We start from the raw sequence: 27395 nt of genomic DNA on the forward strand, positions 1-27395 counted from the left end.
TTTTGCAGCAGAAACCTAGGGGCTTATTTACAAGCCTTTCACTACGTCACATTTTCCCATTTTAAAAGAGACCTACCAGCGGCGCAAGGGGCTTGTAAATAAAGTGACACTATGCCTGAGATGAGTAGGAAGAGAGTGGGGCTATATAAAGGAGTGAGAGGAGTGATTGAGGTGGGCGCAAAGGGGAGTGGAAAACAAGGCTGGGGGATGGAGGATTACCATCGGTGAAGGTGAAGGCCCCTGGGAAGGGGGTTACAGTCTTTGATAGGGTTACCCAGTGTTTAATTTAAGCCAGTGGTTGCTGGTGGGGGCTACCTGTTTGGAGACCGGTGCTCATTTTTCCTCCTCAGACATTTACTGTGCCCCTGAGTAGTCCCCCGCAGGGCATCCAACAGCATAGTAGTGTCATATTGACCAGGAGACATTCGTAACAACTTTACCAACCTCTATCCCAGAGGCCACTACCACACCAGGGCGCTGCATAACCCATTGGCCCCACCAGGGTTCCTGATCAGAGGTGCTCCCCCAAAGTCCTTTTAACACAGGCTTCTCAGGTAGGGCAGAAGAGTCCAGGACCACCAGCAGGCTAGTTCCCCCTCCCCCCAGCCCGGAGCCCCCTGCCAATCCGCCTCCGATAGTCTCTGGAGGGGACAAAGAGGAAGGTCCTGGTACTGCTCGTGGTTTTATCCTCGTCTGGGAAGTCTTGCGTGCCCCGATGACGTCACCGCTCGCCCCTCTTCCAGAAACTGCTTCCGGGGTACCAAGAAGAAAAACATAGCTCCCGCCCGAGATGCAACTAAGGACGCCACCCCTTGAGGTGTGGGTGGTGCCGACTCAATAGAAAAAGACGCAGACTTCTGAGCAGAGCTTTGAGCACCTGCTCTCATTCTTTTTATTCTTTTGCAAAGTAAGCACTGGTTACCAAGGTGGAAGGGAGAGGGAGCAGGGATGCAACAGAGGCTGGAGGTGAAAAGGAGTGGGAGAAAGAGAGTTACAAGGAATAAGGCTGAGGGAGGCAGAGTGGCAGGGAATTGCAGGGCTGTGGAAGGGAAAGGGAAGAGTGGGGGATCTCCTCAAGTGGGTTCACTAGCTGAAAGAATCATTCTCGGCCCAATATGTCTGCTCATGGACATTGACTGTTCAACTCTGATGAGATCAAAGCTGCTAACAAAACAAGTGAGAAGCGGCACTGGGCACAGAACGATGTGTGAACCAGTGGCATGCAAGCATAAATATGGGCATGAATCCTGCTGGTTACATGAGATCAACATTGCAAGTAAAATCTTTTTTCCTAACTATTGTCCATGAAAACATTTGCAGGCATTTGCAATGGCGATCCTAAGGATGACCTGAAAATGCAAAATAGGACAATCATCACAAACATGGATGACATCGAAACGCTAATTAAAAGCTGGGAGATAGAGAAATCAGGGGATATAACCACGAGGAGACCCATAAGGAACTGTACTGAAGATAACTGTACCTATTGTCTGGAGTTACTGAACAGAAGCACGTTTGCACCATGCCACAGTAAAGTAAGTTCAAGAAAATTCTAATTACAATAAAACGTGTATTAATTCGAGCTGCACAAATATTAATCCGGAAAGTCATTGACTTGACGACTACAGGCACCTCTCCATAATTATAACCGTTCGGACCCTCGGTTATATATCTGATGGTTGACCTTTAGAGCAGGAAAAGTAAATGTAACTTTTTACCAACAAACTCTGTTAGGGTCTAGAAAATTAGGAAATGGCTGCCTGTGTAAGTACATCGACTGAACGTTGCCTGCACTGTGGCATGATATGGTACAATGGAATGAGAGCTTTATATTTTTATTTTTTATAATTTTTATCAAGGATATGTGTCAATAAGAAGATATGTCCACGTATGTTGCTGCACATTCAAATAAATTACTTCATTTGTTCGTACCCATTTATGTGTTGTCCAAAATATTGAGGTTTTTATATTGACCTGCAATTACATTGACTACCCAGTATTGACAGCCATTATATAAGAAAGGTAAATAGATGTGGATTTAGAATTGTTAATCTACACTCACTAGTGCATGGGTACTCACAAACATGTTCCCGGGGGCAGCAAAGTTTGGTCGATGATGTGACCAAGGGCAAACTGATGCCAGCGGGAGTGAAAAGTGGGTGCAGGGGAAGCAAAAGCATGGATATCTAGTGGCTGTCTTTAAAAATGAAGGTGTTTCTAACGTTAAGGGCCTAGTTACTTCATTTCCCTAACTGCAGTTAACCTTGAAATAATAAGTGCTTGCTGTATATTTAATTTTTTGTTCCATGTTAGTGCTGAGTTGGGTAAACAGCAGCACATTGCTGCTGCTGCCCAGGGGGCCGCATGTAAAGGTCAGGAAGGCCGCATGCTGCCCCCGGGCCGTACTTTGAGTATCACTGCACTAGTGTATGATAAACTAATGACATGCTGAAAGTCGATTGTGAAGTTGATATGAGTGCAGGACCTTATTCTTCAACTTCAATATTTTGACATATAACCAACCACCCATTCATGCCTGTTGAGCAAAAAAGCATGCTTCAGCTTCACCTCTGGACCTAAACAACTAAGGTATGGGGTTCCGTAGGGATCGGTGCTAGCTCAACACTGCTCAACATTTACCTAGAGCTGCTGGCTAATTTGGTTGATCGTGGGGGCTTTCAGGTGGTATTGTATGCAGATAACATTCATCTACTACTGTCTTTTCATGAGATTGGATGAATAGTAGCTGTCTCAAGTTGAATTCGGATAAAACTGAAATTCTTTTCTTTGAAGTGGTGAACAACTTGGCCCTTTCCCTACTCCCACGTTTACTGCTAGGGATGTCAGAATCAGATTTGACACCGACCTTCCCGTTGTGTCCCAAATTCTGAATGTATCTTCTTCATGCTTTGCCAAACTCAGATCATTGCAAAAACATGCTGTATCTAGTTCCTAATCATGCACATAAGACAATTGTTTATGCCATGATTATGGGTATAAGTATTGGGTCTCTGACTCCATTGAATCAGTCACTACTGGACTTGTAGCTGAAGCTCTGCCAGAAGAACTTCCGTGCTGCATAACCCCTTCAGCGCTGGGCGAATTCCGCCGCGGTGCTGAAGGGTTCGAGCGCGGGCGGGCTCATGACGGAACGGTTCCGTCATGAGCACAGCTCAACCGTGGCTCATGACGGAACCGTTCCGTCATGAGCATGGAAGGGGTTAAGTACTGATCTAGAAGGCCTTCTTTTCTGTTTGTTGCCCTGCTGCCTCATGCTCTCTGACCCTGCTGAAAGACAGCTGGACCTTGCCTTCACTCCAAGTGATCTCAAAGGGCTTGTTGTCTTGCCTCTTGTTGCTTGAGACTCAGGGATATCAAAGTCTGTACTGCTGCTGCTGTGCCTGGCTCACTGGAAGCAGTCCAGATACTTGCAACATGTATTTTGATGCATGTCCTATCTGCGTGTAGCAGCAACGGAACATCAACCCTTTTGCGGGAGTAAAATCTGATCATCGCCTCGGAATCAGCGCTTTGCCTCCAGAGAACGATGCATCGGGCAGCATAACGCCGCCGATGCAGCTTGATGAGATCGATGCATTCCACGAACAACGTGGCAGAATCCTGTTCATCACTTGAGGCCTCTTGACTCTGGCACCCATCTTTGGAACTGATGCCTCGGCTTCACTGCATGGAGAAGATCGATGCATCCTGGACCAGTGGGTCTCGACATCAACTCATCTCGCTGTTTGTGACCTGGAAAGGTGATTTGTTCCCAGGTGCCTGTGTGGATCCTGTAGCCAGCCGGCAATCCTTAGCAGCTGGCCCAAACTTTGCCCCTGTCGAGCATTACCTAAGTAACCTTTTTAGCATTACTTGCTTCTAAGCACTTTACTGCAATTATTCCTTTAAAATTCAAAATCTCAACTTCTATACATAGGATATTTGTCGCTTTGGTCTTGTTTTGTTCAGAATATAACAATCTATTTTTCTAAACCTGTATGGAGTCTTTTTGTGGTGTACTCATTGTGAGTGTGTTGCACAAATACTTTACACATTGCCTCTTTAGATAAGCCGGACTGCTCTGTGCCAAGCAACCAGAGGGTGCGTACAGGTTATCTTTTAGTGTGTATCTAGTTTACCCTAACTAGAGAGGTGTTTTTTGCCTGGTGTGGGGTGTATACCTCAGCCAACCATTAATCCAATTTCTAAAAAATATTATAATAACTGTGATGATGATGATTATTCTTATTCTTATTATTGTTATTATTATTTCTCATATGTAACAACTTCAGTGCAAAGTCCCTTTTTGTGTATGTTATTCAGGCAATAGATGCAGAGCATTCAGAGATGGGTCCTATATAAGGCACTATAGACGTGTCCTTGTTTAGTTATTATTTAAATTATAATATGATTAAATCATGCATTTAGGTGGTATGTTGAAGTCCCATCTCCTTAAATGCTTATTCAAGTTGAACACATGTGCCTTCTATTTCCATACAGCCAGATCGCTTCAGATCATTTTTATTCCAGTTGCACCATTCTAATGAGCTCAATACATTGGCCATCCTACTGTGATAGCACCTACTAGGTTTTTGCCAGCTTCCGGCTCTATCCCGCAACTGATTAGGACCCCTGTCTAACCCTCACTGTTCACAGGGTGAAAAGTCTCCCTCTTCTGTTCATAGGACATCCTCAGTATTTCATTATCAGCACCTTAAAGATTCAACTCTAAGGATGGGCACACAAGTTCAAATCCTCATGATATACACCTGAAGGAGCACTTGTCTCTTATTCAATAATTGACAAGAGACCACGCCTCTACATGCAGGGCAGTATTCTCTGTTCAAATGACACTTTTTCTTTCTTCTGTGGCTTCCTTTGTCATCCTCTGTGAGTACTAGGCACACTCAGGTGCAAGAATTGACAAATGGTTGTATGAATCCCAAAGTCCATGGCTGTTATTTGAATGAACACTGGCTCATGTTCTAAGAACAGTCCTTTCTGTACAGTCTACAATTACACAGGACGATACAACAAATACCTACTTAGATCTGATTGGACTTCCCAAAGTAATGAAGAACCCATATCCTTCTCCCACACCTGTTACATTTCCTTGACCTGTAAAGCAAGATTCCTCCTCTCACCCTGTCATGCTGTAAGGTAATCCTGTAAAGTATTTGCACTGGTCAAGCTACTGAAGAAAATTAATCAACATAATTCCTACATCGGAAGACAATCTCCTTTATCAAGATACAGAGAGATTAGACATTGACCAGTCTTCTCAGCTGGCATGCAGTCATCTGAGACTCCATAAATGGGCACTGTTGTAATTCGGACTAACTTTGTGTGAAAACCCTTAGAAACTGCAGTGCAAACTATAAATGATGCTTATAGGGGGGCCTTTTACCTGCAACCTTCCCTATCATGTTCAGTTAATCAAACACTAAATGGACCCAGCTCATAATGTGCTAACATTCTTTTAAACATCCTGTAGGACCTGCACTATACTTTATACAACCAAACAAATATGTAAAACGTATCATAAATATGAAGTGATTGGCTCTTACTGAAGCACTTACATTTGCTTGCATTGTATAGCTGAGTGCTTTTGCAGTGCAACACAATAAATAGTTGGAGGAGGGCAGCCATTAAAGGCCTTTTCAGTATTTTCGGCAAGGGCCTTTAGCAAGAGAGCAGGCTTTTAATGGCTAGTAGAGCTCTCTATGGAGAGCTCTTAGGCTATTAGAACATTCCATCCCTAGAGGGCAGAATGTTTTAATTTATAAAACAAAGGTCTCACAGAGCCTGAAGTGGTTTGAATCCCCTTGGGCTCCGTGAGGCCTTTGTTAAACATTGGAATGTTGATGCTCTGGGCTTCTACCGGCCATTGAACACAGAGCACTCCATTGTTTTCAATGGAGCTCTCAACATTCCAATGTTCTAATAATGTGTAGCTTTGCCCTTGTCCACTCAGAATCCATATGTTTCTCTGCCAGAAATTTCTCCCATTTTGATCTTGCCTTCATTGATTTGTTATGCATCAAATCTTAAGCTCTGCATAGTATTGTAATCGATCTCTATCCCAGCTGGAGTCTAATTAATGGCAACACTGTCTGTGATTCCTTCTGGAACCCACACATGTGTTTGAGCCTCATTACTATGACAATTCATCCATGATTGAAGGGTGGCAGTAATATTTACAGCCTACTTTAAATAGGGTTGTCTCTATGGCTGAACGTCTGTTTGGGTCCTTGTGGAACCACTAGGATTTGTGTGCGAATACAGTGAACTGCCTTGGGGACTTCTGAAAAAAAGACACTTAGAACCTCTCTCTCACCATAAGCTTGATAGCTGGAAATGTGTGTGACCTGATTCAACTGTTTATAGTCATACCTGAATGTGTAAAAATACTAGTGGAAGCAAATGTGTATGTGTGAAAGACAATAGATTCCTAAATGTTAGCTGCCAATGTAGCTCCTTTCTAACTGCTCATCTTCATCCTTTGGCTTGGGTTAGGGCTTACACACAAAAACAGGGAGTGTCTGAATGTGGATTATGTGCCTCATTGCATTACTTTCTTCACATGGTTGGGCACATGCCACTGACCAGTCCTTCCCCTGAGCACAAGAGATAACAGCTTGATCGTCTATCACCAAACACCTAGTGTTAAAGCTCCTCACCATTTCTAGACATCCCATTAAAACTTCAACAAACAGCACTATCAAATTGTTTACCTCAGAATGTACATCATAACAAGGAGACCCAAAATACTATGGTAAACCTCACATGTAATTTTACCACCACCCATCACAAGCCAGCAGACCCCTGCAGGCATTCCGTACACAGACAAACAATACCATTCAATTCCCATTAAAGCAACACATCAAGTATCTGTTACTCTGGGCTAGCTGAAACTGAAATAATTTAACAAGATTAGACACAGAGTAAACAGCTCAAATGTTGTGTAATAATTGTTAACGAATAATGAGGCTTGAGATTTTTATAAGTGGTATTTTTTATTTAGAGATTTTCCACTCATCACAATGAAATGTCCTTAAAAAATATCTTAAGTTATATCATGTTGTCATGTTAACCAGTTTTACTGTGCAGATAATTTCTGGCAAATAATATTATTGATACTCTCTTCTTCTCTTTAGGTTTCTCCACATGATTTTTGTGAGAAGATGTGGATCAACAATACATATTTTTTCAATTATGAATGTGATGCACTTTCTGCATATGTTTCTCTGTGCAACAAGCACAACATCTGCATCAGATGGAGAACACCAGATTATTGTTGTAAGTAGATGACCAGTATGAAAATGATCTAGCTAGTTCACAAATGATTTGTTGATTTTGCATGTTATTTGATAAATAAATAAAGTGTGTAGCAGTTAGATGGGGGGCCGTGGGACAGAGTTAGAGGTGTTCACAAAATATTAGAGTGTTCTAAGTTAGCTTGAGGCCTGTCTATTAGCTTTCTATTGGGCTAGTAGTTCCTTGCTTGTCTACTGATGTTCTTTTGCGACTTGGTTTGAGAGCACATTTTTTTAAGCTGGAGGAACTTCAGCTTTTCTGAATAGCATGTTATAAAACACAATGAGCTGATTAGAGGTGGTTGCAAGGCAGTCCTCCAATTTCTGTAAGAAATGCAAAACCTGAAGAGCAATCCACCTGTGGGATTTTCTCCACCTTAGTTTACCTGTGCTGGAGAAAATTCACCTGGTGGTTCCACCTCTGTGTTTAGCATTTCCTCCAGAAATTAGCGGGTTTTCCATTGCAACCAATTCAAACCAACGTATATTTTCAATATTATCTCAAAGGGGCAAATTCACAAAGGTAAATATACAGAAATACTCATGTGTTTATTTACTACTACACTTAGGCCTAAATATACACGTTTTTTCTGTTCGCTATTTTTAAGTGTTGATTTTCCTGCAGGAGTAAACATTATGTCTCAGCTGCCTAAAAGAAGGGAATGAAGTTCCTATGGTGTTCTAGTATAGTTCCTTGCTGCCATTGTTTTTTATAGGAGTGTGTTGCAGTGTCTGTGATTGGCCATGTGTGGTACTCTAAAGCTGTTCTTGAATATATTTACATCTGTTTTCTCTCCTTTAGAGCTAAAGTAAAATTAGTATTATAGTGTGTGACCAGTAATGGTCTTACTCTTTTGTGGCTGTGTGTTTGTATTAGCATGTTACTCTGTACAAACCATCCCTAAGTCCTTCTCATTTAGTAGTAAGTATTTCCAATTTTCCATCCACTTCCCCTTCTCCATTTCACATACACTACTGAAATGTATACCTGTGTGTGCACAGATTGACATCACTCTGGTGGAGCCCCGCACAGAAAAGATAGGAGAAGTGAAGGTCTCCACTGGAGGTTTATGAATAGCTTTTTGTAGTACATGTTTGTACTGCAGTTCTCCTTTCAGTACCACAAAATATAGTTTGTGAGCAGGCCCCAAAGTAATTAATAGCAGGGGAAAAATATAAAAGTTACCCTAAGGAAGATGTATCCCTTAGAAGCTGAGCTAAGATGAAGTATCATGATCCTCCTATCTTGCAAAATAAATGCTGAATCTTTCTATATATTCCAAGGCCAATAATGCCTAATACATATTAAGGACTCAATAATTTTTTCTATAGGTTCATCTACACAATGTCTTACAATAAAATCATGATGAAGCCTTATCTAGTTATTTGGACTGCCCTCATGGTACCTCAATCTTCTGAAATGCACCCATTTGTATCCTGTTAGCGTTTTCTCAGTTCTGCCTTGTTATTTCACAGTCTAACAATTTTGGCCATCAGTAAGCTTCAGTGAACAACATATTTTAGCCTCTTCGTCATCAAGCACACATACCAATTGAGGACCCGAAAATTGGTGTAGGAGATTTCATACTTCGATTAGACTAGCAGGAACACTGAGCTGATCTCCAAAAACCTGGTTCTACCTTCTACTCAGACGGCTGCATAATTGACTTGTAACTGTAGTTTACATTGTTGATCAAAGTGCCAGTTTGCATCATATTTAACAATAACCCTGGAGTTTACTTGTGGTAACAGAGTTCAGGAACTCTCAGGTCTGTGTATTGTCTTTCTCAAACTATTACTGTGCTATACCTTCACTTTGCCTCCCAGGTTTTAGGTCTGGATTGAAAGCACTGCTGTTGCCAAACCTTTTGTAATAAACCTAAAAAAGGCTCTATGAAGCTCTATCAAGAGGGGGGCTTTGGCTCCACCACATGTTGGTTGCTAGGGGCACATGTTTGGATTGGGCAGTGGTTGTGTGCTACCACAAAAAAGTGCTTACCTTCCAACAGCTGTGATCCTTTTCTTTATTTATCAAACTGCCTGAGCATGAACCTTCAGGGGCACAGATCGTAATGCTATTAAGGTGTCTTAGATAGCTTGATAGTTTACAGTATTTGTTTTTCACAGCAGTAGCACAAATTGGAGGAGGGCAGCCATTAACCATAGACTACAGAGTGCAGTTTTGCATTTTAGATCCCAGGGCTACACTAATCTACATGGAATTTTAGACCTCATATGATCAACCAAAAAAAGCTTTCAGAATCCTATTGAGAGAGGGGCTTCGGCTCAACCCACATGCTGGTTCCCCTGAGTACAGGATTTGATTGGGCTAAATGTGTGTGCTTGTGTTAGTAGAATGTATGTAACATTCTGTATTCCATTGCCATGACTGCATGCTTACTGTTTCTGCTTTTACTCTGTCTGTATTCTTTTAAGTATGTTGTTATCGTTCCACATTCTGGGAGCGGTTCCTTGTCAGTTATACTGTGGCTCTCCATAGGGTGGATGCTCTATTAAACTCCTCTTCAACTTACACGTGTTTGAGGATTTGTTACTATGACATATTGGCGACGATTCATGAGATTATTATTTGCAGGATTTAAGGTTATTGGAGCATCCACACACAAATTTTTACTTTAGGATTTCGTTTTCCTGTTCTCCGTTCCCCGCGGCCTATCGTTGATGTGGGTCATCCAACTACCTCTGGATATTTCTGTCAGCAACAGGGAACCATCGGCAGAAGAGATTTGAGGAATCCGAGTACTTGAGGAGAGCAGCATTCAGACCAAATGGTGAACTGGTCTGACAGGCAGCAAGTGACGAGACGACTTGGCCATGCTGGCAGAACTGCTCACAACTTGAAGTCGTTTGGCAGTTTTATTTTGTTGTGTTGTTGATTGTCACGGCTTTAGACTTTGTTCCTGCTTTTTGCTCTTGCTCCTGTTGTCAGTTTGGGGATATTACAGCAAGATTGGAACTCGCGCTGGAAGTCTCGCACGATGGAACTCGCACAGGAGCAAACCGACTGAGGAATTCCTTCTCGTGGGATGGTGCGCGCTACTCACGAGAAGACCCTCACTACGCTGTGACAGGCTTTTTCTCGACTTTTTTCAACACCGTTTTTACTGAGTCTTTGACTCCTGGTGCATGAGGGATGCCTGGTTTCAAGGCCTGCGGTTTCTGTAGCCGTCTGATGTCGATGATGGATCCGCACTGCGTGTGCCTGTTTTGCCTGGAGTACGACCATGATCCGAAGTCGTGCTCCGACTGCCGGACCATGAATCCGAAGTCTTTGTGGGAGCGGTCCCGAAAGCTTCTCGAGGCCCGGCTATCGACTCCATGCCGTTCGAGGTCCCAGTCGCTTGGGAGATCGAGGGACCGGTCACGGAGCCACCACCACCAGTCTTCCTCCAAGTCTTCACACTCCTCAGGTAAGTCGAAGCACAAGAAGAAGTCGAAGAATCATCATCGCTCTTCGATTTTATCCCCGTTGGTCGGCTGACGCGATGCGACGAGGGATGCGGATGGTGACCCTCCCTCGGCTCCGCATGCGGAGCCCAAAGGGTCAACTCCGAGTTTCCCTCCCTTCCCAGGACCCGGAGCGACCCCTGTCCAGCTTGGCCAGCTTTACGAAGTGATGCATGCCATCTTTGGGCTGCCCAACTCTGCCGGCGCGCCTTCGGGCCCAGCGGACTCGGTTGGGGGTCCTGGACCCTCAATGCTGGCGGCTGCGGCCCCGGTGCCGCAGGGTCCCCTTGGATCCAGGCCTGGATCCGGATCGGCACTGGTCGACCTGGTTACACCTCCCCTGACACCGATTCCACCGGCACCACATCCACAGCCGCCGTCGGCTAAGGACACAGCCGATGTCGACCACGGCATCCACCTTGATGTAGACACGGAGCCGGACCTGCATCGATGGGTATTTTTGGCCCTTGTTCTACCCTGGCTCTTTTAGACCAGATTGGCAGCCAGAGGAAGGTGAGGAGAACTGGGAGGGGTCTGGAAGCCCTTTAACTGACAATTTGGGCTACGAACCAGACTGAAGAGAGGAACTGGGGGAAGCCAGCGGTCTGGATACTTTGCCAGACCTTGGCATGTTTTCTCCTCCTACCGTGGCTACGGAGGAAGGAGCATCGTATGCTGTGGTGTTGCGTAGGGCGGCCAAGGCTCTCCACCTTGAGCTACCTATGGTGACAGTCAGGACTAACCTCCTGACAGAGGTGCTTCAACTGGCAGCGAGATCTTCGGAGCCCCTCTACTGTTTAATGACGCCCTCACTGACATCCTTTTGGGCACCTGGTCCAGGCCCAACACAGGGGCTTCTGTGGATAGGATGATTGCCTGACGCCACTGCCAGGCCCTGGGTGACCCCACTTTCCTCCCCCAACATCCCACCCCTGAGAGCTTGGAGGTCCAAGCCTCCACCTCCAAAGGCACATTCCCTAACACACCAGGTGATAGGGAATCCAAAAAGCTGGACCATCTTGGGAAGAAGCTGTTTTCTTTCTCCAGCTTGAGACTGCGGTCGGTAAACACTGAATGTCTGTTGGGCTGTTACACCCACCCTGTGTGGGATACGGTGGCGCTAGTGCTGCCCCAGTGTCTGGAGGAGGCCCAGGCTGTACTCTCCCATGCAGTTGCCGAAGGAAGAGACGCAGCAAAGTTTACCATCTGCTGTGGGCTGGATACCGCCGACTCACTAGGCAGGAGGATTTCCACGTCTGTAGCCCTTCGACGCTACGCCTAGTTGAGGTCGACTGGTTTTTCAGGGGATGTCCAGTCCACTCCTATGGACATGCCCTTTGATGGCTATCGCCTTTTTGGCGACAAGGCAGACAACACAATGGGGTGCTTTAAGGACTCTCGGGCTACCGCCAGGTCCTTGGGCCTCTCCACCACCCGCCCTGTACAGTTTGCTTTTCACCCCTTTTATTGCTAGGGAAGGGGTGCCCCGCCACGTCCCACCCAGGGCCACAGGCCAGCGCAAGCTGTTCAGCCCCTGCGTGGCCGGGGAAGTTGGAACCACCGCCGTGGGTCTGAGAGCCAGCGGGTGGGCCAGTCCACCACAACCCCCTCTGTCTCAGGCTCTGAACCCTCCTAGTCTGGACTTTCAGGGCCACCAATCGCCAGTGGGTGGCAGGACTCACCATCACCTCCCCTACTGGCGCACCATCATGTCGGACAGGTGGGTTTTTCAAATAGTCTGAATGGGATACTCCCTCCCCTTTGAGACTACCCTTCCAACCATGCCAACTCTGTACCATCTCATGTCGGAGGATCATCTGGCCCTTCTCCAATAGGAAGTTTCGGCACTCTTGGCCAAGAGAGTCATCGAGCTAGTTCCTGTCCCAGAAGTAGGTCGTGGTTGCTATTCCCACTACTTACTGGTGCCCAAGAAGGACAAATGCCTGCGTCCTATCTTGGATCTCAAGAACATCAACCGCTTCCTCCAGAAGGAGAAGTTCAAAATGTTGACACTAGCTCAGGTCCTGTCTGCCCATGATCCTGGAGACTGGATGGTAGTGCTGGACTTGCAGGACGCTTACTTTCACATCCCCATCGTGCTGGCCCACCGGCATTACCTATGGTTCACGGTAGGCCACAAGCACTTTCAGTTTACCGTGCTCCCCTTTGGCCTTACCAGCACCCCTCGTGTGTTCACGAAAGTGATGGCGGTGGTTGCAGCTCATCTTCGCAGATCAGGGGTCCAGTCTTTCCCTATCTCGATGACTGGCTGTTGAAGGTGGGCTTGCCCCAGGCTGTCGTCTCCCACCTCCAACTATGGTCGATCTCCTACATTCACTGGGGTTCTCTATCAACGTGCTGAAGTCACACCTGACTCCCCCCCAGAAGCTCCTCTTCATTGGAGCGGTTCTGGACGCGACGCAGTTTTGGTCTATCCTCCCAAACAGCGAGTCTGGGCTATTCAGGCTATGATTCCTATCTTTCAGCCTCTATCCCGGGTTTCGGTCAGGATGACACTCTGCCTACTGGGCATGATGGCCTCCTGCATCCTGCTGGTGGACCATGCCAGATGGCATATGCAGGCTCTGCAGTGGGACCTGAAGTTCCAGTTGGCACAACACCAGGGGAACTTGTCCGATTGCATCCAGATCTCTGAGGGCACTGCACACCAATTGCAGTGGTGGCTAACGAACCAGGATTGGGTCAATGGCAGATCCCTCTCCCTTCCCCAACAAGAGTTCACAGTGGTGACCGATGCATCACTTCTGGGATGGGGTGGCCACATGGGGAAGGTGGAGACCAGAGGCCTGTGGTATCCGGTGGAGTCCGGGCTCCACATCAACCTTCTGGAGCTTCGGGCTATTCGTCTTGCACTCAAAGCATTCCTTCCCTCTGTCTGGGTAAGAGTAGTGCAGGTGTTCATGGACAAAACCACCGCCATGTGGTACTGCAACAAAAAAGGCGGGGTAGGGTAGTGGACCCTATGTCAAGAGGCCCTCAGTCTCTGGACATGGCTGAACATCAGGGCATATCCCTGGTGGTTCTACACCTGGCAGGTTCCTTGAACACCAGGGCGGACGAACTCAGCCACAGGTGCATGATGGATCACGAATGGCATCTTCACTCGGAGGTGGTGCAAAGTCTCTTTCAACAGTGGGGAGAACCTTGGTTAGAGAACACGCAATGTCAGCAATTCTGCGCATTGGAATTTCCAAGGCAGCACTCGCTAGGCGACGCTTTTCGTCACAAGTGGATTGCGGTCTTCTATTCGGCTTTCCGCCTATACCACTTCTGCCCAGAGTGCTAAAGAAGATCAGGCGTGACCGGGCCCAAGTCATTCTTGTGGCTCCGGATTAGGCACAAAGAGTTTGCTATCCTGAGCTGCTACACATGGCCACTGATCCTCCGATCAGACTGCCTCTTCGGGATGATCTTCTGTCGCAGCTGCAGGGGACGGTCCTCCACCCAAACCTGTCCAGCCTCCACCTCCTTGTGTGGAGATTGAGCGGTGGCAGTTGACGTCGTTTGACCTGCCTCCCGAAGTTTGTGATGTTATCTTGGCAGCCAGGCGTCCCTCCACTAAGACAATATACGCCAACGGATGGAACAAATTTGTGGCATGGTGCCCAGCAAAGGCTGTGGATCCCCTTTCTGACCCTCTTTCAGAGGTCCTCTTGTTCCTCCTTTCTTTTGGCCAGCAGGGCTCTGCTCTGAGCACTCCATAGGGCTACCTCTTGGGCATTTCAGCCTTTCTTAGGCTTCCTGATCAGCCTTCTCTTTTCAAGTCCCCTGCTGTAAATCGCTTCCTTATGGGCATTACTCATCTTTTTCCACCTGTTCCCTTCATAATGCCTCAGTGGGACTTGAATTTGGTTCTTACCTATCTTATGTGCGCTCCCTTTGAGCTGCTACATGACTGTCCTCTCAGGATTCTGACTTTGAAAACTGCCTTTCTGTTGGCCATTAGCTCTGCGCGCAGGGTGAGTGAGCTCCAAGCTCTTTCTTCTAAACCTCCTTTTCTGACTGTTCACCCGGACAAGGTTGTCCTTAGACCTCGTCCTTCCTTCCTTCCCAAAGTGGTTACTCCTTTCCATATTGGACAGACCATCACTTTGCCCACCTTCTTTCTGCCTCCGCATCCTTCCAAAGAAGAAGAGAGGCTCCACGGTTTGGATCCAAAATGTGCGCTCTCCTTCAATTTGGATTGCACCAAACGATTCCAGGTGGACAACCAGCTCTTTGTTGGTTATGTGGGCACTAGGAAAGGTCGGGCTGTGCACAAACGGACCACCTCCAGGTGGGTCGTTCTGGGCATCAAAGCCTGTTACTCTTTGGCTAAGAAGGAGCCTCAGTGGGGCTGTTCGCCCATTCTACCAGGGCGACGGCAGCTACTACTGCTTTGGGATGGGGAGTCCCTCTACATGACATCTGTCAGGCAGCTATGTGGGCATTCCTGCACATGTTCACAAGGCACTACTGCCTGGACAGCCAAGTCCGGAGAGACTGCTTCTTTGGCCGTTCTGTTCTTCAGGACTTTCTGGTGTGAACTTGGTTCGCAGACCCACCTCCGGGGTTGGTATTGCTGGGGTATCTTTTCTAAGGTAAGGAATCTATAACTAACTGTTTCTTTCAGATGAACAAGTTACTTACCTTCGGTATTGATATATCTGTAAGAAACATAGGTTAGTTATAGATTCCTTACTGCCCCACTCATCCCCCCCGTTCTGCGAACTGACTTCTAGGGTTAAGGATTTCCTTTCAGGACCCTAGTTGTGTGCGCCAGTGGTCAGTATATTGCATGGCTCTGTGCTTCTGGTGTGGAAAGTTGTGTACAGAACTGACATCAGCAAGCGAGGGTGGTGTCTAAGTAGCTACCGCAACATCATCCCGGCGACCACAATGCCAATGACGAACGCGGAGCTGACTAACGCCACCTTTTGACGTGCAGGGGTACTGCTGAAGAAAAACTTTCTGAATCCAGTCTGACGCCTGGGGGTAATTCTAAGGTAAGGAATCTATAACTAACCTATGTTTCTTACAGATATATCGTTACCGAAGGTAAGTAACTTGTTCTTCTTGCAAAAAACACCCTTAAAAGGTTTTTGATCACATCTAACCACAAAATCAGCACCCCAAAGAAATGTTTTCAACCTCCTAATGCCCCAGTAGATAAAGAGTGCTTCCCTTTCAATAACTGAGTACCTATTTTTGGGGCCATCCAATGGACTAGACATAAACATGATGGTCTCCTAATTACCGTACTTTCCCTGTTTAAGTATTGCACCTAACCCTTTAGAGCTTGCGTCAGTGACTAGAATTGACTGTCTCATTGTGCCAAAACTCTGCAAAGAAAGAGCACTACCCAAATGTCCCTTTATATCCTGAAAATCTAGATCACATTGAGGCGACCACAAGAACATTACTCCTTTCGCTAGAAGAACTCTCCTTGCATGGGCGCCACTGTCAAACCCTGGAATACATTTGTTATAGTACTAGGCCAATCCTACATCATCCCTGCACTCTGGAACAGGAATGTTCTCAATGGCTCTCACCAGCTACTCTTTGCGCCTGACACCATCCCTAGAAAGCTCTTGCCCCAGGTACTCAATCTTGGATAGATTAAATGTACATTTGGCTTTTCTTAATGTGAGGCCCCACTCCTTAAACCTTCCCAAAACTAACCAGAACCTGCAGTTGTGTTCTTCCTGCGTAGAGCCATAGATCACTGGTAAATTTTAACAACAGGTATACCTCATAGAACATCTTCTATTGCTCCTTGAAAATGGAGGCAGCCAAATACCAGCCAAAAGGCAATCTTGCAAAATTAAAACAACCCAAAAGGAGTGTTAAGTTAGTGGAATCACTGTCAAGTTTGATTTGAGGGTACGAGGCTTTGAGGTCCAAAGTGGCGAGCACAATTGCACCATCAGTTGGACAAGCATCTCTGCTATGTTGGGAAGGGGATACCTGTCTGCGACCATAGCTTTATTCAGAGCTCTTGGGTCAATGCAAAGTCTTATTTTCCCAGAAGCCATATGTGCGAGATCCACTGATGCAAGCCATTCAGTTACTTCAGTCTTCACAATGATACCTTCAACTTTCAATCTATTGAGTTCGGAGCTCATCGCCGGCCTTAAAGCCAATGGTACTCCACAGCGTTTACACACAACAGGAGAAGCCTTCTCCTTAAGTACTATCATGTGTGTATAATTTGACAGACATTACAAGCTTTCACTAAGAACTTCCTGAAACTCACAAAGCAAAATATGAGTCAAGACACTCTTTCTCTCCTTGCTAAAGGCATTAACCTTTACTTCTACCTTTCGGTCTAGTTCCTGTAGCTGATATATCCCTAAATATAATACAAGGTTTGCCGTTGGAATCTAAGATAACATTAAGGTATTTTTGATTAAACCACCTAATGATGCTGTCATCCTTGCATGAGATGTAGATCTTCCCTGCTGTCAAATGTGCCTTGTACTCAAGATCATCTATGAAGTCCCAAGTAATTTTAACGACTGACCACCATAAACTTGAGGCTTAATATCATGTTTAAACACCTCAACTTTTCCCTTCAATTTTTAAAATACAAGTCTGTGGGAATCAAATAAACCTTTGCCCCAGAATCAAACAGCATATCAATTTCTTGACCATTCATTTTGACACCATCAATCGGGCTCTTACCATTATGCTGTCCAACTTGTAGCTAAACATACCAATGAAGTAGTTCCTCCTGAAGGGTAAAAGAAATCCTTAATTAGAGTGGAATCAGTAGCCTGACCAAAAGGATCGCAGGTGACCAGAGTGGTCAGATCATAGTGCCCTCTTACACCCCGAAAGATGTTATGCTTCATCATACGGCGCTCCTCCTCAAGCCAGCGCTACAATGCTTGACGAGCCTGAGGGCTCTTTAGAGGAGTTATTTTGATCCGTAGACGCCGTTAAATGAGTGCATGTGAGGGGTCACAAGGATAAGGTGGTGAAAAGAGCGAGATTAAAAGAGTCTTAAGGGAACCAGGGAAATCTTTATAGTGTAATGGTCTCTCAACAATAAAAAGAAGGACACTATCTTGAGGTCGCAATGTAACCTAATAGCTCATATGTGACAGATATGGTGGGGTCAACATGTTTCATGCCTTAGGTGCCAGGAGGGTCAATCGGAATTTCTACAGGACCTAAACGGGTTTGCCTATCCTACCTGTTGAAGTATATGGGTAAACCATTAGGTCATGGGTGGCCAATGCATTAAAGAATCGTGCACATGTGTCAATGCATTAAGGGTGTTCCACCAACGATTCAGGATAGAAATACCACTTAGGTCAGGCAGAGGTCCGCGACTTAGCTGCGGAAGAAAGTGATCCTAGCGGCAGAGTGTCCCTAGACCTGCCCTCCTCTGTCAGCCTGTATCCTGAATCATGGGTGGAATCACCCTTACTGCATCGACACAGGTGCAGTATTCTCTGATGTAGTGGGCATAATTTAAGGCTTGCTAACGCCCACCCATTCCTGACAGTCTGAGAACTTGGGGACTTCCTTGTTACTAAATTCAGCAATTCCAAACCATTTTGAGATAGTAATGAATTAACTTGGGGATATTAGATCTCCCCAGCATATTTATAAATAAGCTGTTTTCTAGAGTTGGAGCCCATATTGCCTCAATGGTCTGCCAGGTAAATGGGTCAGTGGCTGAGGCACTAAATATTTTGGTTAATTTGTGTCTGTGAATATTTATGAGGCTATGTGTTTGATTCTCTATGCTAGTGTTGCTGCCTCGTAATAGAATCTCAGCCTCAGCATGTATGACTGCACAAATCGAGAGGATTTTGGCAAGTAGATAGGACAATACATTAGCTCTCTCTGAAATACCGATGGCCCAGCCTTGACATGTGGGCATTCTTGACAGTCCTTGGCATATTTGGAGCTCACCGTTGATGTAGGGGGAATTCTTGTCTCTCCCCTGAATATTTGAGGCCTGCCCTTGACATATTAGGTATTATTGCCTTTCTCTGGCATTTGAGTGATGCAATTGGGACATATTGGGGATTCTTTCGAACTATTAGCTGTCTTTGTCCTAATGGTGGCCAGAGGGCATGCTTGGCAACATTCTTTTTCGTTCTCAGTATCATGGTGTTCCATGCTTAACAGAATGGTACAGCTAGGTGACATTCTGGCTATCCTTAGCAAAACAGTGGTCCATTGCACTGGGCCTACTTGGGATTATTCTGGCTATCTCAGGAAAAACCTTTTGACTACACTTGACATATTGGGATGTTTGTGGCCTAATTCTAGTTATACCTGGATCAATCATAGGCATTTGTATAGCGCACTGCTCACCCGGAGGGTCTCAAGGCGCTGGGGGGGGGGGGGGGGGGACGCTACTGCTCGAACAGCCAGGTCTTGAGTTGCTTCCTGAAGGCGAGATGGTCTTGCGTTGTCCGGAGGAGGTGGATGGGGAGGGAGTTCCATGTCTTGGCTGCCAGGTAGGAGAAGGATCTTCCTCCGGCGGTGGCTCTGCGGATGCGGGGGACGGTGGCGAGAGCGAGGCTGGCGGAGCGGAGCTGGTGGGTGGGCTTGTGGAAGGTCAGGCGGCTGTTGAGGAACTTGGGGCCCAGGTCGTGGAGGGCCTTGTGTGCGTGGGTGAGGAGTCGGAACGTGATTCTTTTGTTGACGGGGAGCCAGTGCAGGTCTCTCAGGTGTCCGGAGATGTGGCTGTGTCGGGGAATGTCCAGGATGAGTCGTGCTGAGGCGTTCTGGATCCGTTGGAGTTTCTTCTGGAGTTTGGCGGCGGTGCCGGCGTAGAGGGCGTTCCCGTAGTCCAGCCGACTGGTGACGAGGGCCTGGGTGACCGTCTTCCTGGTCTCGGTGGGGATCCACCGGAAGATCTTTCGAAGCATGCGCAGGGTGTTGAAGCATGAAGACGAGACGGCGTTGACTCGTCTGGTCATCGAGAGGGAGGAGTCCAGGATGAAGCCTAGGTTGCGTGCGTTGTCCGTTGGCTTGGGGGTGGCTCCCAGGGCGGGGGGCCACCAGGAGTCGTCCCAGGCGGAGGGTGATGATCCCAGGATGAGGACCTCCGTCTTGTCTGAGTTCAGTTTCAGGCGGCTGTTCTTCATCCATTCGGCGACGTCTTTCATCCCTTCGTGTATGCTGGCTCTGGCGGCGTCCGGGTCACTGGTGAGGGAGAGGATCAGCTGGGTGTCATCGGCGTAGGTGATGATCTTGAGGTTGTGTTGACGTGCGATGGATGCGAGGGGGCTCATGTAGACGTTGAAGAGGGTGGGGCTGAGCGATGACCCTTGTGGAACGCCGCAGATGACTTCGGTGGCCGCTGACCGGAACGGGGGGAGGCGGACTCTCTGGGTTCTTCCGGCAAGGAATGAGGTGATCCACTCCAGGGCCTTCTCCTGGATGCCGGTGTTGTTCAGGCGCTGTGCCAGGGTGCGGTGGCAGACAGTGTCGAACGCTGCGGAGAGGTCCAGGAGGATGAGGGCCGCGGTTTCCCCATTGTCCATTAGGGATCTGATGTCGTCTGTGGCTGCGATGAGGGCGGTCTCCGTGCTGTGGTTGGCTCGGAAGCCGGATTGCGAGTGGTCGAGGGATCCGTTGGTCTCGAGGAAGGCGGCTAGCTGTCTGTTGACGGTCTTCTCGATGACTTTGGCAGGAAACGGGAGGAGCGAGATGGGGCGGTAGTTCTTGAGGTCGGAGGGGTCTGCAGTTGGTTTCTTCAGCAGGGCACTGATCTCGGCGTGTTTCCAGCACTCCGGGAAGGTGGCGGTGTTGAAGGAGGCGTTGATGATGTCGCGGAGGTGGGGTGCGATGATGTGGTCGGCCGTGTTGAAGATGTGGTGTGGGCAGGGGTCCGTAGGGGATCCGGAGTGGATGGTGTTCATTGTGCGTGTTGTGTCTTCGGTGCTGACTGGGGTCCAGTTGCGGAGGGTGGCGGTGGGGGGCATCGGTTCGGTGGTGGGGTTCGTGGTTGGTGGGCCGAAGCTGTTGTGAATGTTGGCGATCTTTTCGTGGAAGAAGGCTGCGAGGGATCAATGCTGGTGAAATCTTTTTGGAAAGATACACATGCCTGACATTTGAAAATGGTGATACATGTTATGAAATGTAGAATTTGTGATATTACTAAAGGTGAGTGTTTGGGGTGAAATAACAGAATGTTTTTGCAGATTAAATGTATTGAATAAAATTAAATTATGACATTTTAAGTCATAATACCGATTTTTGGTGGGGAGAGGGGGCTTGTTATGGGGTGCATTAGGCTTATTTATTCAAAATGCATCCTTTTTATTTCTTGATGAAATGTCTGTATTTCTATAAGCTGGCAGGTTGTTGCTTTTGACACAACGATTGCATTTCAGTATTATATTTGAAGGATGATTCATTTAGGCATCCCATAATCTGTATTGTAAAGTCTTTCTATGTACCCCTACGAAAAAAGGCCAGGTTTACTAGCTTCCCTCACTCTCTCTCAAGTCTTACAACTATTACGCCTCACCATTTCAGAAGTTCACCAGCTGCCACCGATGAGCAACTGTCAATAAATACCCCTTAAAAGTATGTTTGAGGAAGATAACTCTATTGTATATGAATTAGACACAGTGAGACATTCTTGAAGTTAGAAATGTAATCTCCTGGGTCTTGTCAATGTTGTAATGGGTTGGAACTTAATTGTACCTGAACATATATTTAACATATGGTGTAGGGAGATGGGATGGAAATGAATGTAGAAATCGTGTGGCGTTACACATATAGATAACTGCATTTTGGAAGAGTTCATAGTTCATGAAGGTTCCTTAATAGTGAACGTTTAATTTAAAATGTGTGTGTCTATGTGTGCCAGTTTATTTGAGACAGGGAGCTACAACAGACAATCTTTCAAAGATCATTCATTTTGTTCTCTGACAGACGAGAGATCTCTGGCGGTGGTGCAAGGGTCTTGAGGCAGCAGTATGCTTGCCGGGCCACTGCTGATCTGCCAAGCATATTATGAGTTTCCTGACCTCCACAATTTTCATGGTGGTGCGACTGCCATGAAAAGTGTGGTAGTGAGAAAAAAAAGGGGGCCCTCCAGGGCCTCCTTGTGCCTCTGCTTCATTGGGCGCATGCAGGGGGGCACATGTGTCCCCCTGTCTGCATTCACCCCAGTACCTGCACAGCATGGACTGCACAAGTCCATGCTGTACAGGTACTGATTTTGACGTTCCCCTTGAGGTGCCTATTTCTTAGGCACCGCCGTGGGAGTGCCAAAGAACTGCCTGTCAAACAGGAGAAAACTCCTAATCTGATGGGTGGTTCAACCATGGGTTTGGCAGTGCGGGAGCGGGGCGGTCCCGATCCCGCACCACCAAACTCGTAATGAGGTCCTTAGATGTTTGTTATCACTGGCAGTGCCAAATATCTTAAAGAGAACATTTTGTCTCACAAAATAGATCTTGGCAAAATAGCTTAATGTCTAAGTGGCCTAATGCTGACATTTGTTTGTAGTCTACAGTTTGGTAGTGCAATGGTACTAACATCCACTTCAAGGATATGTGTGAGGCCTAGCCTGCAAGTCACAGGTTAAAATCCAACAGAGTAAGTTCATTTATTTGAGCACATGCTGCAGAGAGGTATGTGAAACCTGCATGTTATCAGTTCACAATACAATGAAATAGTGCCAGCTTTTAACTTAGGTGTATATGCCATACATTTCAGACTCAGATCGCTCACAGGAAAGGTTCCTGTACACATTGTAATCCTTCTAACATAAGAGTAGTAAAATTAATACTGTGTTCATGGAAGGTTGTACAATATTACAACCTTTACTTGCCTTACTGCTGCAGATCGCGGTAAGGAGGGAACAGCTTCATGGATACGCAAGACTATGTAAAATGGCCCTGGTATGTTTTCTAAAAATATAAAATATAGTTAGAGAGTTTACCTCATATAATTGAAGAAATGTAGTAGCAATAGTGGTACTGTCAGAGAATTTGAACAAAGCACTCTTTGCACTGGATTCCACAGAAGCCATGTTGCATGTTCACATATGCAGCGCAGAGCACTGCAGGGCAGCAGCATATCTGTTGGAAATTAATGTAAATAGAATCCCTGCATAAGTAATTAATCATTATAGGACTCACAGATGCACACAAGGACAGACAAAGCCCGCTCCAATCTGAAGGAGGGTTGCCAATAAACTATAAGGGCCACAAATGAAAGTTTATATCGAAAATCGGACATTCAGGAATAATTGCCAATGTAAAATCAGGTGATGCGATTGCTACTAACAGTGAATATTAAAAACACCGGAAAACCACAAGTTCCTTCAGAGACCTGTCCAGACAGTTTTAGCTGCGGCACCAACTAAAGCAGTGTGTGTTTTTCATCTCTAGGCAAATCTATATTATTCTTAATTACCAGAACAACAATTTACCAAAGCAGCTTCAAAGTACTGTATGAGTTTATATTTGCCAATTATGATGTTCAAAACATTTACTTTTATAAAGGAGACCTTCTGGTGCAGTTTTTTATACTGCTAACATGGCTACATCAAACCTGGAAGGGAACTCATCACAAAGGCACTACTATAAGATGGCACATCAAATTATTTTTTAAGTGTTACATCATCATCACCCCGTTATGATAAGAAAAGCAGCAAAAGAGATCACATCTTTAATGATAAACTGTCATAAAGTAATAATTCTCCAAGACTTTGCACATGTAAATATATATCTGTGCAAAGAATTAGCTACATTGAAACCTAGACTCAAATAGTTTGGATATAAATATGGTCTTTTCGACCCCTAAATAGGCGAATCTGCACAAATAATATCTCAAAATCCTTTAATGTTCCCACTGATCTGGGTTCTTTTATTGATCAACATCATTCTTTGTCGATGGAAGCTCAAGACAATGAAGACCTTTGAAATTTCTTTTGTCATATTTAGTGTTGTTATATGCTCCCTGGTTATAGGTTTAGTACGTTCAAGTGCAGGATGCTGCATTGGCTATGATTGAGCTTGTAACTTGGTGCTTCATATCTGTTTTATATGTTTCTAGATCTATGGGGGGAATACGATGACGTAGCGGTGTTTGGGACCGCCCGCCAGACATGTGGCGGTCCTACCACTGTGATTAGGATCTGACCACCATACTGGCGGGCGCATCCTGGGCTTTTCACATTGCGGGCGGTGCTGCTGGCTGCTGCACAGCACGCAATGTCAAAAGTGCATGCACAGCATTTCCCTGCACTACATGGCAGGCACCACATAAGGGGGGCCTGCAACGGGCACCCAAACCCAGTCCCTGCCAGCCTTTCCATAGCGGCGATGGCCTTTTTGGACCCACATCCTAATGTGGTGGACGCCAGCCCGGCGGTGCTTCAGCCATCATAATGACCCCCAATGTCTTTTGTTTCTTGTTGTTAGCCTTGCAAGTCGTACTGTTCATACCTTCTATATAATCGTATATAGGTTACACTTGAGATGGTAAATATGTTCCTTGGTTATATTTATGTTTAGTTTATACAGTTAATGTAACCCACTACTTTATAAAAATCACATTATTGAATGTGAAGGGTTTACAGCACCCAGTGAAAGAAAGAAAATGCTGAAATATTTAGCAAGACATGAATCTGATATTTGTTTATTCCACGAAATGCACATTAACATTAAGACATTATCGTATATGATTAAAGATGGGCAGGTAACTATGTTTCATCCCCAGGAGTAGGAAGAAAAGGGAGTTTCAATATTGGTTTTAAGTAAATGTAGATATGTGCATGTTAAAATAAAACAAAATAATTAAATTTTGCACATAATTAATATACGAGGCTCTACATCTGATGGTCATGCTGTTTGGAAAGATTTCATACCTAAAGTTATAAAGTTGTAAAATGTTCCCCTTATTGTTAGTGGAGACTTTATTCTCATTAGAGATCCTTTGCTTAATAGACTATTGTCTACTAAATTGAAACCCCCTAGATGTTATTCACTATACAAAGCCTTCTTTTAAAATGTCAGGTTGCTAGATCTTTTGAGGCTTAATATTCTAAAACAAAAATAATTCACTTTTTTCTCAAATCCTAATTTCTCCCATTTTCACGTTGATTATTTATTGTTCTTAAAGAATTTATCTCACATGAATTCAAATCCTAAGATTGGGAAAACTGATATCTCTAATCGTGTTTTAGGTTTTTAGGGGCAGATTTACAAGCCCCTTGCGCTAATTTTGTGTCATTTTTCCCATGTTAAAAATGCCTCAAAAGTGTTTCCAGGGGATTGTAAATCTGCCCCTTAGCTTTTAAAGCATGAGGATTTCCCTGTATCCAGATCTAGATGGAGAATGAATACAAACATAGCGCTTAAAGAATATAACAAAGATTTTTTTTTTAAATAATATGGAGCAATATTTTATTATAAATACAGAAAATGCTACTTCTTCAACTAGTTGCTATGATGCTTACAAGGCATTTATTAGACGCACAACCATTTTTATCAAGCCAAATGAAAATAAGTTATTTAAAAAAAAAATCATATCTTAAGAAAGAAATAACTAAATATGAACATCTCTATGTATTATCAAATAACAGCGTCTATATGTTGAATAATGCATTCCACTAATATTTAATACTATATATATAAATATATACCTATCTAAACACAGGCTCCAAGTCCCACCTTATTGCTGAACTCTTCAGGCGGGTGCTGTAATTCGCGAGGTGGGGATCGCGATTAAATGTTCCAGCTCAGTCACAATGATGTGAAGCACTCACGGGGCAACAGGTAGGTTGTTAGGCATTTCTTTATTGAAAGACGCGTTTCGGCGGGATGCCTCATCAGTTTCACGAAATGCTCAATATTCCCGTTCTAATCGTTGGTATAAATATACTGTCCTTGATTCTCATTGGATATTGACGGGCCAATGGCAAAGCTGCTCTCACTATCTTCAGCCAATGCAGCGATCTTTCTGTGCGTTGCCCTCTTGGCCCCTGGAATTGAACACCATGTCCCCCTCGCCAGCTGGTGCATCTGCGATATAGCCGCAGGCGTCGGTCGAATGGCTCGGCGTCATCAAGCTTGTATAGCTTACGACCTAAATGGTCGACGGTGCACGCATTGCAGCAGCGGTTCAAGCAAAAATAAATCCAGGCTCCAAGTCCCACCTTATTGCTGAACTCTTCAGGCGGGTGCTGTAATTCGCGAGGTGGGGATCGCGATTAAATGTTCCAGCTCAGTCACAATGATGTGAAGCACTCACGGGGCAACAGGTAGGTTGTTAGGCATTTCTTTATTGAAAGACGCGTTTCGGCGGGATGCCTCATCAGTTTCACGAAATGCTCAATATTCCCGTTCTAATCGTTGGTATAAATATACTGTCCTTGATTCTCATTGGATATTGACGGGCCAATGGCAAAGCTGCTCTCACTATCTTCAGCCAATGCAGCGATCTTTCTGTGCGTTGCCCTCTTGGCCCCTGGAATTGAACACCATGTCCCCCTCGCCAGCTAGTGCATCTGCGATATAGCCGCAGGCGTCGGTCGAATGGCTCGGCGTCATCAAGCTTGTATAGCTTACGACCTAAATGGTCGACGGTGCACGCATTGCAGCAGCGGTTCAAGCAAAAATAAATCCAGGCTCCAAGTCCCACCTTATTGCTGAACTCTTCAGGCGGGTGCTGTAATTCGCGAGGTGGGGATCGCGATTAAATGTTCCAGCTCAGTCACAATGATGTGAAGCACTCACGGGGCAACAGGTAGGTTGTTAGGCATTTCTTTATTGAAAGACGCGTTTCGGCGGGATGCCTCATCAGTTTCACGAAATGCTCAATATTCCCGTTCTAATCGTTGGTATAAATATACTGTCCTTGATTCTCATTGGATATTGACGGGCCAATGGCAAAGCTGCTCTCACTATCTTCAGCCAATGCAGCGATCTTTCTGTGCGTTGCCCTCTTGGCCCCTGGAATTGAACACCATGTCCCCCTCGCCAGCTGGTGCATCTGCGATATAGCCGCAGGCGTCGGTCGAATGGCTCGGCGTCATCAAGCTTGTATAGCTTACGACCTAAATGGTCGACGGTGCACGCATTGCAGCAGCGGTTCAAGCAAAAATAAATCCAGGCTCCAAGTCCCACCTTATTGCTGAACTCTTCAGGCGGGTGCTGTAATTCGCGAGGTGGGGATCGCGATTAAATGTTCCAGCTCAGTCACAATGATGTGAAGCACTCACGGGGCAACAGGTAGGTTGTTAGGCATTTCTTTATTGAAAGACGCGTTTCGGCGGGATGCCTCATCAGTTTCACGAAATGCTCAATATTCCCGTTCTAATCGTTGGTATAAATATACTGTCCTTGATTCTCATTGGATATTGACGGGCCAATGGCAAAGCTGCTCTCACTATCTTCAGCCAATGCAGCGATCTTTCTGTGCGTTGCCCTCTTGGCCCCTGGAATTGAACACCATGTCCCCCTCGCCAGCTGGTGCATCTGCGATATAGCCGCAGGCGTCGGTCGAATGGCTCGGCGTCATCAAGCTTGTATAGCTTACGACCTAAATGGTCGACGGTGCACGCATTGCAGCAGCGGTTCAAGCAAAAATAAATCCAGGCTCCAAGTCCCACCTTATTGC

At 45.8% G+C, this 27395-nt stretch overlaps 1 protein-coding gene across 1 annotated transcript in view; it reads left to right on the forward strand.

Annotated features, from left to right (window-relative positions):
* The window catches only part of OTOGL (otogelin like), a 939358-nt gene that overhangs the window by 708623 nt on the left and 203340 nt on the right, over window positions 1–27395 (forward strand). The window contains exons 43-44 of the mRNA XM_085653920.1: window positions 1321–1535; window positions 7158–7299. Of these exons, the coding sequence (XP_085510046.1) occupies window positions 1321–1535; window positions 7158–7299 (357 nt within the window). The remainder of the gene's footprint in view (window positions 1–1320; window positions 1536–7157; window positions 7300–27395) is intronic.

Source organism: Triturus cristatus, chromosome 4_1 (genome assembly GCF_964204655.1).
Source record: "Triturus cristatus chromosome 4_1, aTriCri1.1, whole genome shotgun sequence".
Classification (NCBI taxonomy): domain Eukaryota; kingdom Metazoa; phylum Chordata; class Amphibia; order Caudata; family Salamandridae; genus Triturus; species Triturus cristatus.